This window comes from Oncorhynchus nerka, linkage group LG14 (genome assembly GCF_034236695.1).
Source record: "Oncorhynchus nerka isolate Pitt River linkage group LG14, Oner_Uvic_2.0, whole genome shotgun sequence".
Taxonomy (NCBI): domain Eukaryota; kingdom Metazoa; phylum Chordata; class Actinopteri; order Salmoniformes; family Salmonidae; genus Oncorhynchus; species Oncorhynchus nerka.
The window spans coordinates 70,970,592-70,993,372 of record NC_088409.1 but is presented as its reverse complement, the minus strand read 5'-3'; the positions used below and the strand labels follow the sequence as shown (position 1 = coordinate 70,993,372).

At 39.9% G+C, this 22,781-nt stretch overlaps 1 protein-coding gene across 2 annotated transcripts; it reads right to left on the bottom strand.

The window, feature by feature from the left end:
- Positions 1-5,358: 5,358 nt before the first annotated feature.
- Positions 5,359-20,793, bottom strand: LOC115141813 (calcium/calmodulin-dependent protein kinase kinase 1-like). 2 transcript variants are annotated; one of them, XM_029681034.2, is made up of 17 exons: positions 20,706-20,793; positions 19,806-20,080; positions 19,502-19,549; positions 19,324-19,377; positions 19,135-19,186; positions 18,900-19,033; positions 18,762-18,798; positions 18,552-18,573; positions 18,031-18,119; positions 17,428-17,627; positions 17,165-17,218; positions 16,834-16,907; positions 16,511-16,598; positions 16,225-16,353; positions 15,756-15,859; positions 12,574-12,618; positions 5,359-6,697 (listed from the first exon to the last, which is right to left on the bottom strand). In XM_029681034.2, the coding sequence occupies exons 2-17, from the start codon at positions 20,058-20,060 to the stop codon at positions 6,601-6,603; spliced, it is 1,482 nt and encodes a 493-aa protein (XP_029536894.1). In that variant the 5' UTR covers positions 20,061-20,080; positions 20,706-20,793; the 3' UTR covers positions 5,359-6,600. The 2 variants fall into 2 exon arrangements, with proteins under 2 accessions (XP_029536894.1, XP_029536895.1); XM_029681035.2 differs by having other exon boundaries at positions 19,806-20,074; positions 20,706-20,792.
- Positions 20,794-22,781: the final 1,988 nt, after the last annotated feature.

The following is a 22,781-nucleotide window of genomic DNA, read 5'->3' as shown; positions in this document are numbered from 1 at the left end:
TGCTTAAGGTGTTGACAGATAATTAAGGAAGATAATGTATGATTCATTGCCAGAAAAAATACCAAAGCTACAGTAATATCCAAGCTACATACAGTTGAAGTCAGAAGTTTACATACATTTAGGTTGGAGTCACTAGTTTTTCAATACACTCCACAAATTTCTTGTTAACAAACTATAGTTTTGGCAAGTCAGTTAGGACATCTACCTTGTGCATGACAAGTAATTTTTCCAACAATTGTTTACAGAATATTTCAATTATAATTCACTGTACCGCAATTCCAGTGTGTCAGAAGTTTACATACATTAAGTTGATTGTGCCTTTAAACAACTTGGAAAATTCCAGAAAATTATATCATGCCTTTAGAAGCTTCTGATTGGCTAATTGACATAATTTGAGTCAATAGGAGGCGTACCTGTGGATGTATTTCAAGGACTAAATCAAACACAGTGGCTCATTGCATGATTGGCTAATTGAACATTGAAAAATCTAAAGAAATCAGCCAAGACCTCAGAAAACAATTGTAGACCTCCACAAGTCTGGTTCATCCTTGGGAGCAATTTCCAAACGCCTGAAGGTACCACGTTCATCTGTACAAACAATAGTACGCAAGTATAAACACCATGAGACCACACAGCCGTCATACCGCTCAGGAACAACATGATGCTGCCACCCTCCCCCTTTTTCCTTCAAACATAACGATGGTCATTATGGCCAAACAGTTCTATTTTTGTTTCATCAGACCAGAGGACATTTCTCCAAAAAGTATGATCTTTGTCCCCATGTGCAGTTGAAAACCGTAGTCTGGCTTTTGTATGGTGGTTTTGGAGCAGAGGCTTCTTCCTTGCTGAGTGGCCTTTCAGGTTATGTCGATATAGGACTCCTTTTACTGTGGATATAGATACTTTTGTTCCGGTTTCCTCCAGCATCTTCACAAGGTCCTTTGCTGTTGTTATGGGATTGATTTGCACTTTTCGCACCAAAGTACGTTCATCTCTAGGAGACAGAACGCGTCTCCTTGGTATTTATACCTGCATACTATTGTTTGTACAGATGAATGTGGTACCTTCAGGTGTTTTGGAAATGCTCCCAAGGATGAATCAGACTTGTGAAGGTCTACAATTGATTTCTTTTGATTTTCCCATGATGTCAAGCAAAGAGTCACTGAGTTTGAAGGTAGGCCTTGAAATACATCCACAGGTACACCTCCTATTGACTCAAATTATGTCAATTAGCCTAACAGAAGATTCTAAAGCCATGACGTCATTTTCTGGAATTTTCCAATCTGTTTAAAGGCACAGTCAACTTAGTGTATGTAAACTTCTGACCCACTGGAATTGTGATACAGTGAATTATAAGTGAAATATTCTGTCTGTAAACAATTGTTGAAAAATGACTTGTGTCATGCACGAAGTAGATGTCCTAACCGACTTGTCAAAACTATAGTTTGTTAACAAGACATTTGTGGAGTGGTTAAAAAACTAGTTTTAATGTCTCCAACCTAAGTGTATGTAAACTCCCGACTTCGACTGTATTCTTCAACATCACAAAATAAATACAAATAGTATTCATGACTGCTACAAAATTAATTATTCATTCATATTAACATTTATCTACTTGGCTGTTTGTTATTTATCAAATGAACCAGAATGTTCAGCGGAAGGTTTTAAGAAACCTCCCATGACTCCAACCGCACAGAGAACTATCCTTAGCCACTCCTCTTCGTATAATTAACTGGAAATGTCCCCTATATTCAAAACACTGTACAGTAAATCTATTTGAAATCAGAGGATTGAAACGTTATGAGACTGCAGAAATACTGACTTCCAGGTGTAGACTTATCTTCCAACTCACCTGCATACATCATCAAGTGTACAAACATGGTCCGTTATATAGAAAAAGCACGGTCACACTTTATTTGGATAGTCATGCTATCAACAATCTATCTGTTGATAAGCAACTGACTAAATGTTGATAAGAAACTGCTTTCTAGGGTTACAGTTAGGGTTGGGTAAGGTTTAGAATAAGGGTTTGGGTAAGGGTTAAGGTTAGAGTTAGGGCTAGAGTTAGGGTAAGGGTTAAGTTTAGGGTTAGGATACAGGTCAAGGTTAGGGTTAGGGTTAGTAGATGGTTGAAATGTTACTGATAGTCTGTAAGTGCTTCTCTCCAGTTGACCAATATCTACTGCAGATGATCTGCATGCTTGACTCATCCTGCTATGATTGGTTGTTAGGTCTTAGTCACTAGTACCAATCATCATCCCTATTAATAAAGAATAACATAATAGATGTCTGTCAGTTCTCCTGTCCGTTTTTTAAAGACAACCATGATAGGGAATAGATAATGGGCTACAAGAAGTGACACTAACAATGCAATTTAAGGTATAAAATATAAGCCACTGAAGAAGATGTCAAGTATTAGCCATGAATTGCACTTGAGAACTGGTGTCTGCAAAATGACACAATGTTTAAAAGCTTACTCATGGGGAGTTTACTTATTGCTGATGGCCATAGAGCGGCCTTCTTCCTGTATGGCTGGCAAGGGCAGTGGGGCCTCGGAGCTGAGCACACCCTCTGCAGAGAGAGAGGAGGTCACCTTCTCAGAGTCCACACCTGGGAGAAGGCTGCAGCCAGGAGACTGAAAATGTTTGTATCAGAGGAGAGTACTCTCATGTGGCAGAAGTTATTATTGTCCATATCGGCATTCCAAATTGCACCCTATTCCTTCTATACTGTAGTGTGCTTCTTTTGACCAAGGCCTAAAGGGCTCTGGTCAAAAGTTGTGCACCATATAAGGAATAGCGTGCCATTTAGGACGTATCATTGCAATCATCACCCAAGAGATGTTCATTTAGATTTACAGTTTGATAACTATCCAAATGTTCTGCTTTGTACTAATTTTCCTGGTGAAGTGTCTTGGCACGTAACCATGTTCATTTCTTCTCTCCTCGTGCTTTCCTGTCGTTATGACAGACACATTGGGGTTTGGAGTGTATCTTCAGTGTGTACAGTATGTGTATGACTGTCGGTGCCCACATTGAGTTCCGTCTACAGTATATGCTTTACAGTGCACCTGGCTGTAGTATATTGTATGTGTATTGGGCTGCTATATTAAAAGGCTTGTCTCCCTCCTGCAGCTGCTCTGGGATACCTTTTCCAACAAAGATTGACCCTTAACTATAGGCTGCAGTACTGTACATGACTAAGAAATGTAGCATATCTTCTAGCTTTGTTTGTCCAGTAGTTTTATGGGCTTTCAAAAACCATACATAAACCAACCATACAAACACTGAAAAAATGACAAGTAGCAGGACCATGGACGTTAGAGGTAATCTCCCTATGCTGGGTGTGACATGCTGTGGGCCCACACAGCAGGAACTTAAATAATACACAGTACCTACTGCACAGACCTCATGGTACAAAAGCAACAACAAACACGCCCAAAGGATTACACTGTAAAACGCACTAGTAGCAACAAAGGCTTGGCTTGAGCATTGCAAATAGTCATTTTATTTCCTGTTGTTGCACTTTTTGATCATGTAAATCATGACCTTTTTGATTGAAACGTATAATTGTGCATTTCCTGTTTCGCTATCTATAGTTGGTTCTGGTAGGTCTGAGGGAGAGACAGAGAGCAGACCCAACAGAGACAGTATACAGCAGTGGAGATTTGTCAAGACCTTGTAAATGAAAACAAATACTTTGAGAAGACTGTCTGTGTAATAAGCAATTATTTGCATTGAGTTTCAAAAACAATTCCATGAAACGTTTTGTTATTAAGAATCATGAACAGAAGGACTGTGAAAACAGTCTACCAAGGAGTATAGCCGAGATATGAGCTCTCTGGTTTATTGGCAGGTCTGAAAGTGATTGTTTAATTTGTGTGTTTAGGACTTGATAGCATGTCAGTGACACCAGCAGTGTCTTTGTGTGAAATTCAACTGGGACCTTAGTGTGTTTAGGCTGGGTTTTGCAAACCAGTCAGTTATATGAAGCTCAGAGAGAAAGAGACATGGGCAACATGACTGCTAGCATGTTGGAGTCGCGAGTGACTTGGAACAGACTGACAGAGTTGGGGATGCGAAATAGACTCTGAGAAACCCAAGCCCATGATGGAGCTGACTGGGTTGTAACAGCTGTAATGGGGTTAGCTGGGCCGGGGGAGTCCCACTTGGCCTCTGCATTGGCCTGGCTGGCTCAGCCTGTTGCTGAGGCTGTCATGGCAGATGTCACTGGCAAGGGAGCAGAGAATGATCAGCTATACAGCATACAGTTCTCCCAAAGAAGACTGTGCTGGAGGGTTGGTGGTCTCCCGAGCACACAGGGGAGGTGTAACATAACAATCAATTATCAACTCAATTGTACTTCTATCAGTAGACCAATGGATTTTGATGTTTAATGTGGAGAAACAAGTCAGTTTTATGCATTCTATTTCTAAGGTGTGGTCCGATCAAAAACAGAGAAACTATTGTGGTGTTGCTTGGCAACTGTTTCCACAGTAACCCTTGCTCAGAAACATTCCACTGTGGTTTTCGAGGAGTGCCATGTATAGCAATGGGAAAATAAACTGATCACAAAAATGGCAACTAATGTAAAGAATGATTAAATATGGTCCAAAGTGATGGGCATGTTTCAATACATGAATGGACATATAATGAACATGCCTTTTTTTATATGGTTACAGCTCACATGGAGGCTGTGCATGCAGCATGTACCCCTGACACCTGTGCAGGAAGTCACACACTTCAGTATAGGGAAACTTAACTCCTGGAGTGTTTTTTTTTAGATAAAGGGACTGTGTGTCATGCCACATCCCCTGCCATAACACATATGACTAGTATGACAGCCCCTTGAGATAAATGGCTCATTAGTACTCAATCACAGGATAAACATACCTATTTGTACCTCTTCCTGCTGAGGAGTGCATGACAGAGACATAAGGACTTCATCTGTACACCTCTTATCAAGAGTGGGCACACCTTTACATGCATTGTGTTCCCTGACTGTTGACAGAAAAAAAGAATGGGACAAATGGCATGATTTTCACTGTGGTCATTGGCAAGTGGTATTAGATCATTCTACAGAAGGAAGTTGGTGTCAAATACATTATGACATGTCTGTCTGAAGCAAGCCTAACATAGCCTCTGTATGAAGAACAATGAAGAAGAAAAAACTGACCTGAGGCACAATAGATGATACAGTCAGACACAAGGTGCCATCTAGTGGTATATTTACAAAGAAACAGGGACATTGAACATAGGGACATTGAACATAAGGCCAATGACTATTTGTCTGTCAATTTTGAATAAAGAAACACTGATAATCAAAGTAAACACAAACCTTAGAGCAATTTACCACACCACAAATATTTATTAAAAACAACATTGTTCTCAAAATTGTTCTCAGACACATTTTCCACCATTTTCCACCAAGTACAAAATCTCTTACCTAAACAAGTCACAGGGGCGCTTTGATACGTTTGACCTGTCCCATCCTAATTAAGGTCACAGGGGAAACACTGACCAAAACTAAGGTTCATACCCTGCCACAATAATACAAGTGTTATTCCAGTTCGTTTTTTTTTTCCAAAAGCATGTGGATGGTGTCCGAGAGACATACTTGAATAGCCTACTGGGCGGTGACATGAGGGAATATCAATATGAACTATTGAACAAATAGGTGGTCATATTGTTGAAAATGATGTGGTATACTTCAGCATTTCAGAAATACCAATTTAAAAAAGTCTGACCGAAAACAAAAACAGGTGGATTTTTTTTTATTCAAGTGTTTACATTATGATATAATATTACTTTCATGTCAGCTGAGATGATTCAGAATAAGCTGCACATTTTAGCTCCTCACAATGCAGACTTTGTATCGACGTAACTTGTTTTTCGCTCTTAAATCCTAAAAGTTATTCTGACACATGTTCCAGAAGTCCATTTGACATCTAGATGTGATATCACTCACTTCAATTTGTAAAACAGTAAAAAATATATATATTAAAAATAAAGCCTTTAGTCCTACTCTTTCTTTTGAAATGGCCCCAGATGAAAGATTGCTTGCACTATAGGTAATTAATAACACCTGCGTACAAGAGCCAGCACATCATGCTAGAGAGAGCCATCCAGAGAAAAAAACAAGAATGTTAATTTGCTACCTTTAATTATCTTCGACATCAACTGTATGAAAGCATGCAAAAATGACTTCTTGAGAATGGTACATATTTACATTGTAACAACCACATTTCAGTTCAATACATAGGTGTAATATTTGGAAAACACAGAGCTAATAGTACAAAAGGCATTCAGACCATTATGAGTAATATAGTACAGTACATCATGAACAGACAATGAAACTCTATGTTAACAGCAGACACAAACATCACGAAGATGGAATAAGACAAAAGTTAAAAACCTAATACATGGTTTGTACTGTAGTTATCACAAATCTTTCTAAAAGACTGTAAGGGTGAGCTCTTTCATTTGGATCTCTCTTCAAATATATTACATGAGTATTACATATTATATGAAGATACAGCAAAGAGTTTGCTTTGAACAGGTCTGTCCCCTAATTTAAACAGGTCTATCAGAAAAACAGGGTTTACCAGCAGCCCTCTGCAAGTGCACCATCATCTTCAGTAAGGTCCTCTAACTCTCCTTCTCCGTTTCCATCCAATTCTCCTTCTCTGCTTGATTTCCTGCGGGCAACACATGTTTTATTGTCCCCCGTGATGAAATCGGGTCAAGGGGGACGACTATGGATCGGTCTCAGTACGTTTGCACATATGTTAGTCACACACAACATCTTCTGGCGAAACTTGGGGAATGATGTGTCTTGCCATAGAGATTCGGCATTTACACAATTACATAGATTGGCCCAAGGGAGGCGCTATTGTAATCAACTCAAATTCCAACATTTTAACAAGCATATCTCCTGTACCGTTTGAGCTACAGTCATGAGATTTTGTACATACAATGTCTTGCAAAAGTATTCAGATCCCTTTGGATTTCGTCACATTTTATTATGTTACAAAATGGGATAAAAAAAGTTTTTTAAAGATGAATACAAATTAAATAACTATGTTATTAAATAACTGTTATTAAATAACATGTTAGAAACACCTAGAAACACTTTTGGCATCAATTACGCCGGTGAGTCTTTGGTAAGTCTATAAGAGCTTGGCACACCTGGCTTGTGCAATATTTGCCCATTCTTTTTTTTTCTTCTTTAAAAAAAATATTTTTACATTGCAGCTAGATTTCAGCTTCCATCAGCGTAATTGTCAGCATCATTTTCAATGGTATGTATTTTTATTTTCAATATATTTCCCTTTATTATTTTCCCCTAACCCTACCACCCCTCCCCTAACCCTACCAGCCCTCCCCTAATTGGAGTAAACTAATGGACAACACTTAGGCTTCTACTTCCAGCTTATACATACTATATACATTATACAGACACAATGTGTTTTACAATAGTTAACTCTTGTTTGTTTTTAATCCCATCCTTCAGTTACCCTCAACCCCTCCCATCTATCTCTGAAGACCATCCAGTTCTATTAGACATATATTGTTAACTGTGCTGTTTCACAAAAGTCTGCACCTATATACTGTACATTTTAGGGACTCAGTATACTTTACATTAGTTATCTTGTTGTTTTTAGTCCCAACCTTCACCTCAACTCAACCCCTCCCATCTATCTCATTTTCTATTTGCCATATATTTTTTCAACTGTGCTGTGATGTTTCACAAAAGTTCTGAACCTTTCTATTCTCATAGTTTCTACAGAATGTAAATTAAATATAAAAATGGTTGCAAAACGTATTACTACAGTTGAAGTCGAACGTTTACATACACCTTAGCCAAATACATTTAAACTCAGTTTTTCACAATTCCTGAGATTTAATTTGAGTAAAAATGCCCTGTTTTAGGTCAGTTAGGATCACCACTTTATTTTAAGAATGTGACATGTCAAAATAATAGCAAAGAGAAATACTTGTTTGAGCTTTTATTTCTTTCATCACATTCCCACTGGGTCAGAAGTTTACTTACACTCAATTAGTATTTGGTAGCATTGCCTTTAAATTGTTTAACTTGGGTCAAACATTTCGGGTACTCTTCCACAAGCTTCCCACAATAAGTTGGGTGAATTTTGTCCCATTCCTCCTGACAGAGCTGGTGTAACTGAGTCAGGTTTGTAGGCGTCCTTGCTCGTACACGCAGTCCAGGCTCTGATCAGGCCCTACACCCAAACAAGGGCACTGCGTTCATCCACCTCTGGCCTGCTCGCCTCCCTACCACTGAGGAAGTACAGTTCCCGCTCAGCCCAGTCAAAACTGTTCGCTGCTCTGGCCCCCCAATGGTGGAACAAACTCCCTCACGACGCCAGGACAGCGGAGTCAATCACCACCTTCCGGAGACACCTGAAACCCCACCTCTTTAAGGAATACCTAGGATAGGATAAAGTAATCCCTCTCACCCCCCCTCCCCCTGAAAAGATTTAGATGCACTACTGTTCCACTGGAGGTCATAAGGTGAATGCACCAATTTGTCTTGCTCTGGATAAGAGCGTCTGCTAAATGACTTAAATGTAAATGTAAATGTATTTCCGTTCTGCCCACAAATGTTCTATAGGGTTGAGGTCAGGGCTTTGTGATGGCCACTCCAATACCTTGACTTTGTTGTCCTTAAGCCATTTTGCCACAACTTTGGAAGTATGCTTGGGGTCATTGTCCATTTGGAAGACCCATTTGCGACCAAGCTTTAACTTCCTGACTGATGTCTTGAGATGTTGCTTCAATATATCCACATCATTTTCCTATCTCATGATGCCATCTAGTCATGATGCCAGTCCCTCCTGCAGCAAAGCAACCCCACAACATGATGCTGCCACCCCCGTAATTCACGGTTGGGATGGTGTTCTTCGGCTTGCAAGCGTCCCCCATTTTCTTCCAAACATAACAATGGCCATTATGGCCAAACAGTTCTATTTTTGTTTCATCAGACCAGAGGACATTTCTCCAAAAAGTATGATCTTTGTCCCCATGTGTAGTTGCAAACCGTAGTCTGGCTTTTTTTAAGGCGGTTTTAGAGCAGTGGTTTCTTCCTTGCTGAGCGGCCTTTCAGGTTATGTCGATATAGGACTCGTTTTACTATGGATATAGATACTTTTGTACCTGTTTCCTCCAGCATCTTCACAAGGTCGTTTGCTGTTGTTCTGGGATTGATTTGCACTTTTCGCACCAAAGTACGTTCATCTCTAGGAGACAGGCAGAGCTGTCAATTTTTTGGGTCCTTAAATTAAATTGGTATACCTTTTTATTGATCACAATTTTCTTTAACCAATTCTATACTTTAATGGAGGGCCGACAGTCAAGTTCCTTACTTTTTCCTTCTTTCACTGGCGTCTTCCATTTTTGCCGTAATGCTGCAATTAGTTGGTTGTAATTTGGGTCAGAGCAGACATTTCCATATACTTTCTTTATCTGCATGTGTGACGTAACTCCACCAGTCCTATTTGTGATCTAATTCACAAAGATGATACCTTATTTATATTAGGATATTTGAGTTTAACCATATTTTTTGTTGCATTATTTGTTCTGTCTTTTCTGGTGGATTAAACAGAAATTGCAACCAACTTTCTATGGCTTGTTTTAAAAATAGCGATATTTTGGAGATTATTTAATTTTCAAATAACCAGAAGTGAGATGTTGTAATCTGGAAAAGGGGAAAAGGGACATTCTTGAACATGGCGTGAGACATTCTTACTAATCTGCTAGAGAACCAGTTCGGATTTAAGTATAACTTTTGTATTACTGAAGCCTTTAGTGAGAGGTCTAATGGCTTAATGGTTACCCCTGTATATAGCCTCGTTATTGTTATTTTATTGTGTTACTTTTTTTACTTTAGTTTATTTAGTCAATATTTTCTTAACTCTGATTTCTTAACTGCATGGTTGGGCTTGTAAAGTAACCATTTCACGGTAAGGTCTGTTGTATTCATCGCATGTGACAAATAAAAATGGATTTGATTTTTGTTTATTTGATTTGCCCTTTTACTTTTCAAGCTCTGCCAAGATGTTGGGGATCATGGCTAGACAGCAATTCAAGTCTTCCCATAGATTTTCAAGCAGATTTAAGTCAAAACTGTAACTTGGCCACTCAGGAACATTCACTGTCTTCTTGGTAACGCCAGTGTAGATTTGGCCTTGTGTTATTGTCCTACTGAAATGTGAATTCCTCTTCCAGTCTCTGGTGTAAAGCAGACTGGAGCATGTTTTCCTCTAGGATTTGCTTGTGCTTAGCTCTAAACCGATTATTTTTGTCTTGAAAATCACCCCGGCATTTGCTGATGTCATACCATGATGCAGCCACCACCATGCATAAACACAAGGCAGTTACTCAGTGATGTGTTGGATTTGATACCTTAATGCCTTGTTAAAACCAAGATGTATGTTTTTGTCATTTAGGTCATTATTGTTGAGTACTATAACAGTATTGAGCCATCCTCTGTTTTCTACCATCAAAGACATTGAATTCTGTAGCTGTTTTAAAACCACCAATGGCATCACCAATTTTGTATTTAAGTGGGCAAGTCGGTTAAGCACAAATTCTTATGTACAATGACAGCCTAGGAACAGTGGGTTAACTGCCTTGTTCAAGGGCAGAGTGAGAGATTTTCAACTTGTCAGCGCAGGGATTCGATCCACCAACCATTCGGTTACTGACCCAATGCTCTAACCACTAGGCTACCCGCCACTCGTACCTCCCTGAGCAGTTTCATTCCTGTCCTAAAGCTCAGTTTAGATGGACGACTGTATCTTTGATGTGTCTGTGTGGTTTAATATATAATCCACATCATAGTTATTAACTTGACCATAGTTAAAGAGATATTCTATGTATGATGTTGTTACCCATCTACCAGTCACTGCCATTCTTTATGAGGCTTTCGAAAAGCTCCCTGGTCGTTATAGTTTTGTCTGTGCTTGAAATTCAATACTTAACTGAGGGACCTTACAGATGTTGTATATATGAGGAACAGAGGAAGGTTTAGTCATTCAAAAATCATGTCAATCCGTATTATTTCACACAGAGTGAGTCCATGTAACTTATTATGTGATTTGTTAAGCAATATTTTACTCCTGAACTAATTTAGGCTGGCCTAAAAAAGGGTCTGAAAACTTATGCAATGACTATATTTTAGTTATGTAATATATACAGAATATATATTTTTTGCCCCCTCTGACATTACATAGTAGTTTGTGTAGATTGTTGACCAAAAATTACTATTAAATCCATCCTCCACTTTGTAACACAACATGTGAAGAACTCAAAGGGGTCTGAATACTTTTGCAACTTGCAAAACATCTCCTCATGAGCAACACGTGTCCCATAAGGACCTACTATCTCGGCCTATTACAATTTCCAGAAACTATACTTTTTGTCCCCCCGCAAATGTTTTACAAGCATATCTCCAATCCCTTTTGAGCTACAGTCATGACATTTTATACCGACAGTGCATTCAGAAAGTATTCAGACCCCTTTACTTTTTCCATTTTTCTTTACGTTACAGCCTGGTTTTAAAATCAATCAATTAATCATCAATCTACACACAATACCCCACAATGACAAAGCTAGTGTCACGTTCTGACCATAGTTCTTTGTGTTTTCTTTGTTTTAGTGTTGGTCAGGATGTGAGCTGAGTGGGCATTCTATGTTGTGTGTCTAGTTTTCCCGTTTCTATGTTTGGCCTGATATGGTTCTCAATCAGAGGCAGGTGTTAGTCATTGTCTCTGATTGGGAACCATATTTAGGTAGCCTGTTTTGTGTTGGGTTTTTGTGGGTGGTTGTCTTCTGTCTTCGTGTGTCTGCACCAGACAGAACTCTTTCGGTTTTTCACATTTGTTGTTTTGTATTTTGTAGTGTTCATGTTTATCATCTTTATTAAACATGATGAACACTAACCACGCTGCGCTTTGGTCCTCTCCTTCGTCCACAGAAGAAAGCCGTTACAGCTCGAGAAAAAATGTATGCATCTCCTCATGATAAGTCCTGTTTTATATCAATGCATCTCCCTATCAGGCAGTGGAGTCTGGTCTCTAACATCCCGTCCAATGTGAGCTATCAAGTTTTGATTTCCAGCAAGGGAAAAAATATGTTTAAAAAAAGATCTTTCTCATTAATCCACACAACATACATTTGTATAATTGTCACTAAATGTCACTAATTGGCCCAAGGGGGGGGCTCTGCATCATTCGTAGGGGACAACTTGTTTATTGTTGCCTTGTTACTGTGTGTTGTTTAAGGCAACTAGAAGGGGGAAGGGTCATGACAAGAAGAACTTTGCATTAAATGCCATGCATGTCAGGAACAGCATTACCAATCAGGTCCAATACACATCAACTCTCAGCAGTGCATAAAAAGACAGTACTGAGACCATAGAAATAGAATCACATAGAGTAGAATGATAGTGATCAAACCCCAGAAGAAAACCTGTTAGCACAAGACTGGCGTTGCATCCAAATTGCAAAATATTCCCTATATAGTATGCACTACTTTTAACCAGGGCTCTTACCTCAATGAAGGATGAACCTCGGTTTCCAGTCGCCCCCAAGAGTCCCTGCAATGGGTAAGAGATAGACAAGAAAAGGACAATATCAGCAAATATGTGCTTGTTAAAGACTGCACGTCAATGGTAAATAAGCAATGTAATCATAAAGTTACATTACATGATGGAGATAGATACTGTAGAAAAAAAATCTGAACATTTATTAACATTAATTAATATTAGCATATTTCGTTAAGGCACAATCTAATAAACCACTTAGCAATGTCATCAAAGCTATTGTGTGCCCTGATGTAGTTGACTGAGCTGAACTGTAAGTGTGTGAGAAGAAGACAGCTGTGTGTGGCATCAGAGTCGTCATGCTCATAGAGGGCACAGGGGCATGTGCCCCCTCAGATTTGTCATTTTTGTTGTTTTGTTTTGTTGTTTCTCTGTAATACTACTAGCCACTTTGACATTTTATGACGTTGGCATTAGCTAACCCAGATAGGTTCCTAATCTGCCAACCTCGTAACTAGCTACCAAGAAGCCATTTCAGGCTATCAATCAAGTTAGTTGTACAACCATAGACGACGCGTCCAGCTTCCATTAAAGTAAATTTAATTGCCAAAATGATATAGCATAATTAGCCTATTCCTGTCGAGACATAAATACATGAAGTCGTTCAAAAGAGGCTACTACACCAGAAAGCATGATTTGGCCACAGAGGATCATCAGCTTCTTTAAATAAATAAAAAGCTGTCGATTTTAAATCACATTGCCTACAGTCGGAATTTGGGCAGCGCACGCGGCAAATGCCAAATATATGAGTGTTGAGTTGCAACTGTCAATAAAAAGTAGGGCCCAGCCAGGTACAGTGCCTTCGGAAAATATTCAGACCCCTTGACTTTTTTGTGACGTTGCAGCCTTATTTTAAAATGGATGAAAAAAAATCCTCTGCAATCTACAAAAATACCCCATAACACCAAAGCAAAAACAGATTTTCCATTCTTTTGCACATTTATTAAAAATAAAACAAAAAACGTATTTACATAAGTCTTCAGCCCCTTTTCTATGAGACTCGAAATTGCGCTCAGGTGCATCCTGTTTCTCTTGATCGGAGTTCACCTTTGGTAAATTCATTTGATTGGACAAGATTTGGATAGGCACACACCTGTCTACATATGGTCCCACAGTTGACAGTGCATGTCAGAGCAAAAACCAAGCCATGAGGCGAGGGAATTGTCCGTAGAGCTCCGAGACAGGATGGTGTTGAGGCACAGATCTGGGGAAGGGTACCAAAAAATGTCTGCAGCATTGAAGGTCCCCAAAAACACAGTGGCCTCCATAAGTCTTAAAAGGAAGATGTTTGGAACCACCAAGACACTTCCTATAGCTGGCTGCCCAGCCAAACTGAGCAGTCGGGGGTGAACGGCCTTGGTCAGGGAGGTAACCAAAAACCTGATGGCCACTCTGACAGAGCTCCAGAGTTTCTCTGTTGACATGGGAGAACCTTCCAGAAGGACACCCATCTCTGCAGCATTCCACCAATCAGGCCTTTATGATAGAGTGGCCAGACGGAAGCCACTCCTCAGTAAAAGGCACATGACAGCCCGCTTGGAGTTTGCCAAAAGACACCTAAAGACTCTCAGACCATGAGCAACAAGATGCTCTGGTCTGATGAAACAAAGATTGAACTCTTTGTTCTGAATGCCAAGCAGCATGTCTGGAGGAAACCTGGCACCATCCCTACGGTGATGTATGGTGGTGGCGGCATCATGCTGTGGGGATGTTTTTCAACGGCAGGGACTTGGAGACTAGTCAAGATCGAGGGAAAGATGATCGGAGCAACGTATAGAGAGATCCTTGATGGAAACCTGCTCCAGAGTGCTCAGGACCTCAGACTGGGGCGAAGGCTCACCTTCCAACAGGACAACGACCCTAAGCACACAGCCAAGACAATGCAGGAAAGGCTTCGGGATAAGTCTCTGAATCTCCAGAGCCCGGACTTGAACCCCATTGAACATCTCTGGAGAGACCTGAAAACAGCTGTGCAGCGACACTTCCCATCCAAGCTGACAGAGCTTGAGAGGATCTGCAGAGAAGAATGGGAGAAACTCCCCAAATACAGGTGTGCCAAGCTTTGTAGCGCCATACCTAAGAAGACTAGAGGCTGTCATCGCTGCCAAAGGTGCTTCAACAAAGTACTGAGTAAAGGGTTTCAATACTTATGTAAATGTAATATTTCCGTTTTTTAAATATAAATTAGCTAAATAAAATAAAAACTTGGCATTATGGGGTATTGTGTGTAGATTGATAAGGAAAAATAAACTATTTAATCCATTTTAGAATAAGGCTGTAACTAAATTTAGAAAAAGTCATGGGGTCTGAATACTTTCTGAAGGCGCTGTATATTGCAATATTTCAAAATACAATTACAGGAAAATAGTTTGGAAAGCAAATGGTTATTACTGTAAAGAGAAGACAAAGAAAATACTCTTGTCTTTTAGTTATCAAAATTATCATCTTAATTTAGCGAACAGTGTAGCCTATCTTATTGGTGCGAGTGGAGAGCATTGGCCATGTCCACAGTGAGTGTGTATATTCACTCTTTATCATTGTTGGATCAGTGCCACTTGAAAGTTTGTTTTTGGACAATCATTTCTTCCCCCAGGTTAGATGGACGTCCTATTGTATTTGTGTCTCCTTCTCATAGCCATATTAGATGGATCAATGTAGTTTTTATTGATCTGTTTGTTCTTTTCAGTCATAAGAGACGGTAGCAGCAACATTATGTACACAATACATTTTTTTTAAGTTTTAAAAAGTAACTTACACAAAATGCAAAAAATCTAACAAAATACCCTCTAATTAAAGCTGACAGTCTGCACTTTAACCTCCTAGTCATTGTATAATTTCAAAACCAATGTGCTGGAGTACAGAGTCAAAACAACAGAAAATGTGTCACTGTCTCAATACTTTTGGAACTCACTATATGTCATGTTTGTCATTGTAGTTTCAGTCTTCTGCCATACACCTGTCCTTACAGTATTCTGTATTTGTATGCTTCTTTTGTGTTAAGCCCATTTACAGTAGCCTATATATCAAACCGACTCTGTGTATTTCTGTCACTTTGTTTTGTTTTGTTTGTTTCCTAATCCCAAAATCGGCAGATAAAGAAAGCAGATAAGGAGGATTTATAGGGGACTTACGCAAGGAGACCTCCTGGAGCAGACATAGACCTCTCTGCCCTCCTGTTGTGACACTCAAAGGGGTTACTAAAAGACCTCTTCCTCAGCATGGACTTCACCAGGATCTAACGTGGGGAGAGTGAGTGTCAGAGGTCCATCCCAAATGGCAACTTATTCTCTATAGTGCACTACTTTTGACCAGAGCCCTATAGACCCTGGTCAAAAGTAGTGCACTATATTGTGAAAAGGGTGCCGTTTGGGAAACATATTCACTGTAGCAATCTGCCTTATGACAAAAATGTTCCCTGACCATGTGTATTGACCTGGAAAAACTCTGGGCCCTGATGTAGGTCCCAAACTTGTTCCCTTGTTAAAACACAAAAACTCCTGGCCCTACTTGTGATAGATGGGTAAGTTAGTAAGTAAGTCTTGTCCGAGCCAGAACAAGAGCTGTATATCCCCTGGACAGGACACTAGTGAACTGACTCACCACAGCAGACAGACTGGGGATGAGTTTGATGGAGTTTTTGACCTCCTCCTCAGTCACCTCCACCACGGTGCAGTGTTCTTCCTCCAGGGGTAGAAGGTCAGTGCCATCCTCCGTCACCCACGGGTGCTCCTGGCAACAAACAGGAGGGGAAACACAATCGTCCCACAACACATATAAGACAGCTCTACCAGGACAGTAAAACATTCATTTGAAGTGTCATAGATGGTTTCATGAAGGATTTGCTTTATATAGGCACTATTGAAGGTCTAGATCTGTCCCCTTGTACCTTGATTTCAGGAATGGTGATCCTTGAATCAGGATTTTTATCCAGCATCTTTATAATAAGCTCCTTCAACTCCTTGCATACTTCAGGCCTGTGGTACCAAAGAGTGACTGAGATGACCACCCACCAAATAGAATAGAACCATCTACAGTACAGTAACTACAGTAGCAGTGAAGGGCTAGGAACGTTAAAACAATACTATTACTATGCTATTATCAAGTTATTACATGCTATAATGTGAAGTTCTACCCATATTTTAGAGTGGTGCATAGAGAGCAGACTAAATTGTTTTTGCATGGTAAATAGTGTCCCTTTGTGGAACTCACATGTTTGGGAACTCCACAGGCCTGTTCCTGATCTTATTGTGCAGGCCGATGATGTATTCATCGATGAAAGGGCACTGATATAGGAAGATAGTGATGAAGAAAAGGCATTAAAATGCTGCTCTTAAAGGATAGGCTACATGCATACACATGCTGTCTGTTTCCCACATAAACCATTAAATGTATTTATTTTAAAAGCATTATTATGTAGGATGCAACGGTTGATCAAAATATAGTTGTAGTCCTCAGCATAATGGACACAGTAAATCAGAAACTAGTGGGCCAAAATAATCCATGGCAGAATACCGTACATTATGATAATAACAGAACCTACCTTCCCATAGACAAAGCAGTACAGGGTGACTCCCATGGCCCACACATCCAAGGCCTAACAAACATGAACATTGACCATTACTTTACAAAGAGAGCTTGCTGTATATTTTACAGCACCATAAAATGTTGACGTTTGATACCAAGTCAATTTCTAAGTATTTTTGATACCAGTCAATGCAATACATTTTCATGGGGTAAATATTATTCTTGGATACAATCAAAGATGAGTGACCTGATTAGATAAATTAGCAATTAGTGTCTAACCTTGCCAGTAAAGCTCTGCTCATGATCAGTCATCATCTCTGGGGCCATGAAGGCTGGAGTCCCTGCTGAGCTGGACAGGAGAGCATCACTCCCCTCAAACTGGTTACTGACACCAAAGTCTGCAATCTTCACATGCCCATTGTCTCCCAGTAACAGGTTGGAAGGCTTGATGTCTCTGTGGATGATCTTCTGGTAGTGCACTGAGAGGGAGGAAGAGAGAATAGGACCAGGGAAAAAGGACAGGAAACACTGATTTAGTTCTCTTTTTTTTAGATAAACGTTTATAAGTATACAAACAGCATTGCCCATTTGATTTAGGTCTTGACATTCAGCTGTCAAAGCACCAACTGATCCTGTCTTTTCAGAAAGTATCTGACGAGTGACTTTCAAACCAATGTCTTGCTAAAACATGAGCAGGGTTCGCAGTATGCTGCAGGTCTCTGAGCAGAATGCTATTAGGCCATACGTCCCAAATGGCACTCTATTCCCTATTTAGTGCACTATTTTTGACCATGGCCCTTAAGGGTTCAGGTCAAAAGTAGTGCACTACTGTATATAGGGAACACGGTGCCATTTGAGACGAAATCCAGGTGGAGGACTTACAGTATTCAATCCCCAGAATTATGTCTCTGAAGTAAAAGCGGGCTTGTTCCTCTGTGAAGGGAGTGTCTGAGGGCACCTCCATCACTGGGCTAGGGCCCCAGGAAAAGCAACAGAGACAGAGAAAAGTAAGTAAGCATCACCACCATAATCTTCCAAACAGTGGTCTTCCTACCACTAACAATGCCTGAACCTTGTCATTGGTATCTTATATTCCTTAAAACTGGATACCTTATATTCACCAAATTTAGTAACTGGAGGGATTATATATAAATAACAAAATTCATAATTTAAGTGTTATATACAGTATAATAATATAATAATAAGAATATAAGACATTTAGCAGATGCTTTTATTCAAAGTGACTTACAGTCATGCATAGTTGTGTTTTACATATGGGTGGTCCCAAGAATCAAACCCACTACCCTGGCATTACAAGCGCCATGCTCTACCAACTGAGCTACAAAGGACCAGTGTTATAATGTCATGTAATACAGTATATTTCAGAAAGGAGTAAAACGTACCCTTTTGGCATTAACTCAAAGGCTAGAAAATAAACAAACAGAGAATAAAATGACTAGTCATATTAGTTTCTATGTAATAATCAAACTGGACAGACTATTATAATATACAAACTATGGACCTAGTACAAGGAGAAACAACAGAAAACATAGCTTACCATGTAACACCTTGTATCACCATTCAGTGCACTGACATGATGAATGCATACTTACCCATGTGGAGATTGTCTTCAGCAGGATCATCAAGAACCTACAATTGGAAGGTGTAAATCTCTGAAATGAATAAAACTAAATGTAAATGAACTAAATTAACCTTTTAAATCTTCCACTTATGTATGTCAGTGTGTTCACCTCCACCAGATGGACAATGTTAAGGTGGTCTAGTTTCTTCAGGATGGCGATCTCCTGGTAGACTCTCTCCAGTGGCCCCAGGGGTTTGGGTGGCAGTCCCTGTTCTGTGCTGGCTCCTCGGGGAGGGGGGCGTCCTATAACCAACCGCCATTATATATAGTGGTGATCATCACCAGTTCATGTTCATACCAGTACCAAAGCACATACTAGACTTAAAAGGAACATTTTCACCTACGAGGAAATCCACACATCTTCATCAGCTTCTTTTTTGAAAAAACTTTCATTGCCTACGCAAGGAAAGACATGATCAGTTTGCTCCTATAGTATAATCGTCAAAAAGGCCAAAACAGAGAGTTGAGGAACTGTACATTTCTCTGCTCCCAGAAAGGAGATGATAAAGAATGAAATGTGCAGAGAATCTTACATAGTATTGTTCATCATCTTCATTGTAAGCTAATCTCACCACACCATATGAGCCCTAGAATAGAAAAAGAGGAAAGTCTGACAGAATAATTTTGACTTATTACACAAGAGTTCTTTTTGATATAATGTTTTCTCTTGTCAGACAAATTCAGCATCTATTCTAACTTTTCCTTTCTTACCTTTCCAATCTCATCCTTCAACTTGTATTGGTTGAGCTGGATACAATCCTAGGGAGAGACAAAGTGAAGGGTATTTGGTGGTGGGATAATGCACATTGACTACACATTATTTAGGCTCATGCCTATTTCTTTTGAGACTTCATGGATGGGTCCTAAATGGCACCCTATCCCCCATATACTGCGTCTCGAATGGCAACCTATTCCCCTATGGGCCCTTGTCAAAAGTAGTACACTATATAAGGAATATGGTGCCATTCAGGACAGAACCCTGACCTCCATTTGGGACACAGGCCTGACCTCTGACCTGGGAATCTGAAATGGACACCCGCTTGGACTCGATGGTGGGCTGTCGAGCCTCTCGCGGCTGGGTTGATCGCTCCTGCAATGATAGCTTCCTGTCTGACAATGACAGCTTCCGGCGCGCTGGTGCAAGGGGCCTTCGGTGGCCGTTGGGAGGGGTCATCCGGTTGGATGCCACGTTCATGGCGGCCACCATGTCAGCCAGCTCTGCATTGTGCTCAGAGTCCAGCTCTGCCAGTCCATCAGTGTCTTCACTCATGGTTATCCCTGACCCTGTTCCTTTCCCGGTTCAATCACGGAGAAAGGTCAGAGATGTCATAGGGGCCAGCTAATTAGATAATTAACATTAAATCGTACATTTTAACCGACATTCACTAACGTTCTGTACTTGTTCATCAAGCTGCTTCTTGCTACAGAAACAGGAGATTCTGCCTTAGAGATTCCTCAGTCAAGGCTTACTTACTTAACCAAGATTCAACTGTAACATCTCCCCGATATGGGAGACTACACTAAACTTGCTTTCCAATTTTGAATATCGAAAATGTTTTCCAAATGCGATTTTGTAGAATTAAGGCATGCACATTAACTAGAAATAGCTTATTATTTAACAGGGTAAGTAAGCAAAAAAACAGTATGTCAATTGAATTAACTGTAATTGGCTTGTACATTTCTACATGTACAATACAAAACTAAATGACTATGACTTTTCATGGAAATAATATGTCTAAATGCATCATAGATGACAACCACCTGAGCTCTGCTGCCTACCGATTCCTGTCAACACAAATAGCACTAACTGCAAATCCCTTCCAAATCCACCACTAAAACGTTCACATCCACACAAATCAGATTTTCTGCAAATGACATAAAGGAAGCATATTCATATTACGGCTGTTTTACTTACACACAGCTTGAGGATCCTACATTGCTTCTCAGTGTGTATAAGCTGCAGGGTCTGTCCTGCTGATGTTTAAGTGAGGAAAACCCCTTTGTGTCTCAGGTCAGGACTTTCACTGCTGAGCCAAGGACTACAGGATTACTCCAGCCTTAACGATAAACCCTGGCCGTATTTAGCCTCGTTAAGGTTATTCTGAGGGTGGCAGTCAGTGTATACATTGATCAACTCCACCCCTGGGCCAAAGCATCGGGACATTAGGTCTGTGGGCCAAAGCATCGGGACATTAGGTCTGTGTCCCAAATGGCACCATTCCCTACATAGTGCATTACTTTTGACCAAATACCTATGGGCTCTGGTTAAAAGTAGTGTACTATATAGAGAATATGGTCCCATTTGGGACACATGCTGGGAGTTACGGCCAGGAAACAGTTACATCAGCCATAATGGAGACATGAGATTGCTGTTAGGAAAACCACTGGAAGGGAAGGTTTGATGGTGGAACATCCTTCTAATCTGTATGTGATTTCTAGCTGAGTTGAGTGCACCAGGAAGTTCTTAAGCTTGCTGTTTACCTCAGAACAAATTGGCTCAAGTGTTACATAAAACCCCTGGAGAAAAGTTTCCAACACTGAACAGAGAATACCAATCAACCAACCAGAAATGATTGAAGATAGTGTTTGTTTGGATGACTTCTAATACAAAACAATAAAATTGTATCAAACGATTTTTTTGTGGATGTTCATCATTTATTTCATGTATTTTTGTATTTGTATGTATTATGGATCCCCATTAGCTGCTGCCAACACATCAGCTACTCTTCCTGGGGTCCAGCAAAATTCAGGCAATTTTAAAACATTACAATACATTCACAGATTTCACAACACACTATGTGCCCTCAGGCCCCTACTCCACCACTACCACATATCTACATTACTAAATCCATGTGTATGTAGTGTGTGTGTGTGTGTGTGTGTGTGTGTGTGTGTGTGTGTGTGTGTGTGTGTGTGTGTGTGTGTGTGTGTGTGTGTGTGTGTGTGTGTGTGTGTGTGTGTGTGTGTGTGTGTGTGTGTGTGTGCCAATGTTTGTGATATGGTACGAATTACAATTGGTATGATACGTTACGAATTGCAGTTCGTACAAATCCGTATAATATGTTACGAATTTGCTAAATGTATGATATGTTATGAATTACAATTTGTTGTGGCTACGGTTAGCTAGATGGCTAGGTGGCTAACGCTAATGTTAGCTACAGTAGATAGCTAATGTTAGTTAGGTTAGGGGTTAAGGTTAGGGTTAAGGTTAGGAGTTAGGTTAAAGGGTTAAGGTTAGGGTTAGGGGATGAGTTTGCTAACATGCTAAATAGTTGCAAAGTAGCTAAAAAGTAGTAAGTAGTTGCAAAGTTGCTAATTAGCTCAAATGCTAAAGTTATCCATGATGAGATTCAAACATGCAACTGTTGGGTTGTCAGATGTTCATGTTATACGCCTATCCATCCACCCCGACCAACCATCCTATTTTTGTTATTGCCTGTCTTATGTAACCATACCAAACATAACATATCATACTACTTTGAGTGTCTTGGATTTGTGTTTACTATGTTATGTCTAGTCTATGAGACCAGGCTGCAAAAGACCCTTCCATTGCATTTGTCTCACAGTGGTACAGTATGTTAATCCAGAGACCGATGTGGATGCATTCTCCTGTAACCTCTTCTCTGATCGATACTGCCTGAGCGGTGAGGTTTGCGATAATCAGATTTAATAACTTGTTGTGACAGCAACATATCAAACTAGAATAGACATGATGTAAAGTTAATTTACAACAAGCCCAGTCACATTTTGCAGCAATTTAAGATATAGCTATTTACTTGTGTTATTATTAGTTATCTTATTCTTAACTGCTTTAGGCAATACTGTGTACAGTTTTGCTGCAGTAGGTAGACTGACCTGTGTGAAGCTAGTCACAATAAGGATTAGCCACAATAGAGGAATTTGCAGTTCTCTTTCAAAATAAATGTCCCCCATTGAAAGTGTTTCAAATGGATAAAACTAGTGTATTATGCCATATTTGGACTAGATAATG

Bases quoted from the DNA above. Each gene is read 5' to 3' on its own strand.
- LOC115141813 (XM_029681034.2), bottom strand. From the start codon at position 20,060: ATGAGTGAAGACACTGATGGACTGGCAGAGCTGGACTCTGAGCACAAT. The intron at 19,550-19,805 runs GTCAGAGGTCAG...GTCTCTCCCTAG, and splicing joins TGTCCATTTCAGATTCCCAG to GATTGTATCCAGCTCAACCA. The intron at 15,860-16,224 runs GTGAGTCAGTTC...TCCCCACGTTAG, and splicing joins TCCCCAGTCTGTCTGCTGTG to ATCCTGGTGAAGTCCATGCT.